The 5,878-nt window shown below is 42.3% G+C and overlaps 1 protein-coding gene across 1 annotated transcript in view; it reads right to left on the bottom strand.

Moving 5' to 3' along the window:
* The window catches only part of VPS36 (vacuolar protein sorting 36 homolog), a 92,112-nt gene extending 90,408 nt beyond the window's left edge, over window positions 1–1,704 (bottom strand). Inside the window, exon 1 of the mRNA XM_007945236.2 lies at window positions 1,609–1,704. Coding sequence (XP_007943427.1) covers window positions 1,609–1,704 — 96 coding nt within the window. The remainder of the gene's footprint in view (window positions 1–1,608) is intronic.
* Window positions 1,705–5,878: the final 4,174 nt, after the last annotated feature.

Below are 5,878 nucleotides of genomic sequence, written 5' to 3'. Positions count from 1 at the left end.
AAAAAAAAAAAAAAAAGATGCAAAGCCCAATTTGAGATCAAGTTGATAAAAGTGTTGAGACAGCATCTGGAAGAGACCCAGGCTCAATTCCCAGCCAGTGCACTTCAAGTGCAGCCACCACCTGTCAGTAAAGGCTTGCATGTTGCTAAAACGCTGAACAGGTTTCAGGGCTTCCAGACTAAGACAGACTAGGAAAAAAGGCTTGGTGATTTGCTTCCCAAAATCAGCAAATAAAAACTCTATGGATCATACAGTCTGGACCCTTTATGAACAGATTAGGACCAACTTGAAGGCAGCTAACAATAAGAAGTCCATGACTCAACAATGGAGGCAACACAAAAAAAACACTTGCTGTCAAGTAAACCCTCACTCCAAGCAACTCATGTGTGTCAAACTAAATGACCTAAAGGAATTAGAGGATCTGACACCAATTTCAACTATGCCCCTGGATGGCTCTGTAACCCCTGCCCTCCATTGCTTAAGAGGAAGATAGACTAAAGATTCTGTAAAGATAAAAAAAGAGGAAGTTGCATTAACAAAACTGCAAAGACAGAAAGGTAGAAATGAAAACTTCCGGAAACTAAAAATGTTTGTGGGTTATAAATCTAAATAAATTTTCAAATTGCAGATTATCCATTTCATCCAGAATCAAATGGTATTTTGTAGTTTCATACAAGTATCCACAAACTATTTACTTAGTGAAGATTTCTTCTATGAATTTGCAAATGCATCTAAGAGAAAGTCTTATTTCTATATTACTATGGGAAAACAAGGCAGGGCTTACACTACACCACTTTACAAAACAGATGCTCAAAATTCTTTTCGAAATTGGGGGGGGAACAGCCTTTAGCAAAGGCGTTTCAATAGGGGGAAAACATGGGTAATTCTTTCAGAAATCCTTTCAAAGTAATTCCTCACCCTCTTCCATAGCCTAGGGCAAATTTTATAACCCATCCGGATTCCTTAAAAGGAAGGGTCAACTTAAAGCTACCACTGAGCTAGGGAATTTATAGCAACAGCCCTCTCTTAACAAAAAGGCAGAACTGGCCGCTCCCAGTTATTATGCTTGATATCCAGTGTAATTAAAGGTTCTGAAATAATGCCAAAGAAATCTGTCGTCATCTTCACTACCACACTGAATGAAAACAAAGCAGTATTCTCATCAGCATACACAAGCTGTGGAATCTTAAGTACTATTTTGGTGGGGTGGGAGTGGAAGGAAAGTTGCCACAATCCTCGCTTCCTGGGAATGGTTCCAAAGCTGGAGATGGTGCGGTTTACTGGGCCGGCGCGCACCAAGCCGGGAAAGCGCCGGAGCGCTCCAGGCCGCGGATGTGCGGGCGCCGGGGACAAGGCCGGCGCGACCCTGCTACTCTCGGCGGGCACTTTCCTATCCCTGCACTGAGGTGCTAGGGCCCAGAGAGAGGGGTTCAGCGGACTATGTGCCTCCGGAATCAGCCGCGGAGGGGCGGAAGAGCAAGGCCAGTGTCGCCAGGAGGGCTAATGGAGGGCCGGCACGGCTGGGACGCGCTCCCGTCCGGGAACCCCTGCCGCCAGGCTCTCGGAGAGGTCAACCGCGGGGTGTGGGGGGGAAGGCCGCCACCTTACCTTCTCCTCGCCGTCGTAGATGCGCACCCCGCGCTGCTGTATCACAAGGGTCTCGTTGATCTCCAGAAGGCCGCTGGTCCACAAGAACCGGTCCATGGCCACCAGGCCGGCCTCGGCCGCTTGCGGGTGCCAGTACTCCTGGGCCGCGAGCCGAGCGCCAGCCAGCCTGCGGCGACCCCTGGCGGCGGGCGGGGGAGAGACAGCAGGGAAGAGGAGCCGGGAGAGGCCAGTCCGGGGGCGGAGCCAAGGGGAACCCGCGCTGCGTGAGAGCCGCCCGGGGACTTGAGGACATGCTTGGAGCGCCCCCTGGCCGTCTGCCAGCCAATAGCCTTTTCGACCTGAATGTCCACCCCATTCTTGGTCCAGCTGAGTCACAAACCCAGACCCCGTAAGGGACTTTGAAGAAGCCCACACCACAGCTTGGACCTCCGTATTATTCATTACCCCTGCCTATTTGTGGCAGTTTTCTCGTCACTGCACATCATGTTGTAATACTCATTCAAGGCTGAAAGAAAATTTTTTTCCAAAAAACTCATATTTAACCTCATGCGTAAGTTTTTATACAACTGCAGTCAGTACTACCCTGTGTTCCTGTTTTTTTCTCCTTAAGACGTTTTCATTTAAACATTTCCAAGTTTTAACACAGACCCCTTGGATTTACTCTAGAGAATATTTCATTACATAAAAAATGAAAACCAAATTGTTCATCAAATAATTCTGACTCATAGCAACCCTATAGAACAGAGCAGAATGACCCTATAGGGTTTCCAAGGCTGTAAATCTTTACAGAAGCAGATTGTCTCATCTTTCTCCCAAGATGTGGCTGGTGGGTTGGAATAGCTTACCTTTAGGTCACCAGCTAGGAGCTCTGGTAGCATAATGGCTAAAGCACTTGACTGCTAACCAGAAGGCTGGCGGTTCGAACCCACCAGCCACTCCTTGGAAGGAAGGTTGGGCAATCCTACTTCCGTAGTGATACTGCCTCGGAAACCCAAGGAGGGGTCACTGTGAGTCGGGGCTGACTCGATGGCACATAACAACAACAACAACACAGGTCACCAGCTGAATGTCTTATCTACTGCACCACCAGAGCTCCTTTTCAGTACCCATATTGTGCATGTTGATTGGTCCTCACAGGCCTGTGTGTGACCTTCCTCCCACCGGCAAGGCCTCCACCATCGTTTGCTCTTTCATTTTATTTATTTGTTCTGTATTATAAATGGAGCTCTGGTAGCATAGTGCGTAAGGCACTTGACTGTTAACCAGAAGGTTGGGGGTTCAAATCCACCAGCCACTCCTCAGAAGGAAGGTTGTGCAATCTAATTCCGTAGTGATACTGCCTCGGAAACCCAAGTAGGGGTCGCTATGAGTCAGGTCTGACTCGACCACACATAACAACAACAACATTATAAATGGAGCGTCTATATTCTCCCCACTTTAGAATTCTTTTCTTAAGAGTGTCTTCCCAAAGTAGAATTACTGCTTTAAAGGGTATGAAGAAATTTCAGAGGGCCTTCTACATATTGGGAATTTACTTAACCAGGATGCTATGCCACCGGCAAATTGGTCTTTTCCCGGGCATTATCATTTTGTTTGTTTTTGCTACTTTAGGGTTATTTTTTTCTTGCCTGTTTCTCAGTAACTTTGAATCAAAAGAAAATCATTATCACGAAGAATGGTTAACAATGTAAACATTCAAAGCTGAATAGCTTCCACTTGAGAGCCTAGGAATAGAGTCACACAGGATAAACCTTGGTGATATACAATTACATTTTTGTTCTTTGGTTTTAACAGGCATTGCTTTACTTTTTAACTTTTTACTTAGAATTTTAGGCTCACAATTAAAAAATAGAACAGAGATTTCTATATACCCCTGCCCAGCTTTAACATCTTAAATAAACCTATATGATTATCAACACTCTGAAATTAACCTTGGTATAATACTATTAATTATAAACCTTATTCAAACTTTACCTATTTTTCCACTGATGTCCTCAGTTTTGTTTTGTTTTGTTTTGTTTTTTGAACTTGACACTTTGAAGAGTAGTTATTTTGTAGACTGTTCCTTACTTTTTGATTGAGGATGCAATGAAAAGTGAACTATATATATGTATATATTGTTGTTATTGTTGTTATGTGCCGTCGAGTCGGCCCCGACTCATAGCGACCCCTCCTTGGGTTTCCGAGGCAGTATCACTACGGAAGTAGGATTGCCCAACCTTCCTTCCGAGGAGTGGCTGGTGGGTTTGAACCGCCAGCCGTCTGGTTAGCAGGCAAGTGTCTTAGCCACTATGCTACCAGAGCTCCCATATGTATATATAGACATGTGTATTACATAAAGGATTGACAGAGTAGCTGCCATGTTCCATCAAGTCATCAAGTCCTACCCCTTATTGGGGTTATTAACTAAGGCATCACCAATTTCCAAAAAGCCTATTCACCCATGCCCACCCTGAATACCTGTAACAGGGCCCAAAAATCCAACATGACAACAGTCACAGTTGTCTTCAAATCCTTTTGCTTGTGTACCTCCTAAAATAATTTTGAAAGACTATGTACTTCCTCATAATCACATGCTGTTGCTGTTAGGTGCCATGGAGTTGGTAATAACATACCAAAAAAAAAAAAAAAAAAAAACACCAACTCACTGCTATGGAGTCAATCCTAACTCATAGCAACCTCTCCTTGGGTTTCTGAGGAGGTTTCACTACAGAAGTAGATTGCCCAACCTTCCTTCTGAGCAGTGGCTGGTGGGTTAGAACCGACAGCCCTTCTCATTAGCAGTCAAGTGCCTTAAGCACTTTGCCACCAGAGCTCCCTGGTAATAACATACATGCCTGATAATAGCAGGTAAATTAGTTTTACCTGTTGGTCCTTCACGTAGAGGAACTTTGTTTAACTCAGTATACTCAGAATGGGTTGGGAAAGGGACATATTACTATCTTGTTATAATATTTGTCATAAAATTATTTTCATATATTTGTGGACAAAATTATTTTATCATGTGCTTGAAATAAATTTTTTACTAAAACATCAGTGCCACAGATTTTTCTCATACAATTTATGGAAAATGCTTGCCAGTTCTTATTATCAAAGCAGCCATCTAAATTAGATTTCTTTTTGACAAGATAAATCTGATTTTATTTTTCAATGTAAATAAATTGTTAATACATATTTCAAGGAATATTATAAAAATCACTGCTAAATTATACAACATGCAACATAATGCAATGCACTGCCATCAAGTTGGATCCAACTCATAGCGACCCCTCCCTATCTTATAAAAAAGATGGGAAGATTACAATAGCAAAAAGATGGAAACAACCTACGTGCCCATCAGCAGAAAAGTGGATGACCAAACTATGGTACATACACATAATGGAATCCTATACAGCACTAAAGGATAATGTAGAGTCTGCAAAATGCCACATGATATGGATGAACTTGGAGGACATTATGCTGAGTGAAATAAATCAATCACAGAAGGGCAAATATATATTAGTTCATTGTTGTGGAGGGTCAAGGAAAGGTTTATATATGGAGGGAAACTTTCTTTGTTGGTTGCCAGGGGTGGCAAGGGAGTGGAGGGAACACAGCAAAAAAAAAAAAATGCATTGACCCACGTCACTTTAGTTTTGTGTATTGCACTGTACATAAATTATATTTCAATAAAATGCATTAAAAAAAAAAAAAGACTGGAAAAGCAGCCAATCTTAAAATGCTGTACATCTAATATAGTTTTTAAACTAATATTTTATTGTGTTTTAGCAGAAAGTTTACACAGCAAATTAGATTCCTCTTTAACAATGTTTATACAAATTGTTCCATGTCATTGGTTACATTTTCACAATGTATCAGCTTTCTCATTATTTCCAATCTGTTTGCTCAGTTTCCATCCATCTAGTTTCCTCTCCTCTCCTTGCCTTCTCATCTTTGCTTTTGGTAAAATGTTGACCATTTAGTCTCATATAGTTGATTGTTTAAGGAAGTACATTACTCATGGGTGATACTGTTTATTTTAAAAGGCAATCTGTTATTTGGCTGAAAGATAACTTCCAGAGATAGCCTCAGTCCCAAGTTCAAAAAATATCTTAGAGTAATAGTCTTGGGATTACTCTGGTCTCCATCAGTCCAGAAGGTCTGGTCTTTTTTAGGAATTTGAATTTTGTTCTACATTTTTCTTCCATTCTATCTGGGACCTTCTATTGTGTCCCTGGTCAGAATGGTTGGTAGTGTTAGCCGAACACCTTCTTGTTTTCTGGTCTCAGGT

Source organism: Orycteropus afer, unplaced genomic scaffold, assembly GCF_000298275.1.
Source record: "Orycteropus afer afer isolate SDZICR_OR568_19922 unplaced genomic scaffold, OryAfe1.0 scaffold00134, whole genome shotgun sequence".
NCBI lineage: Eukaryota > Metazoa > Chordata > Mammalia > Tubulidentata > Orycteropodidae > Orycteropus > Orycteropus afer.
This window is presented reverse-complemented; position numbering and strand designations above follow the sequence as displayed.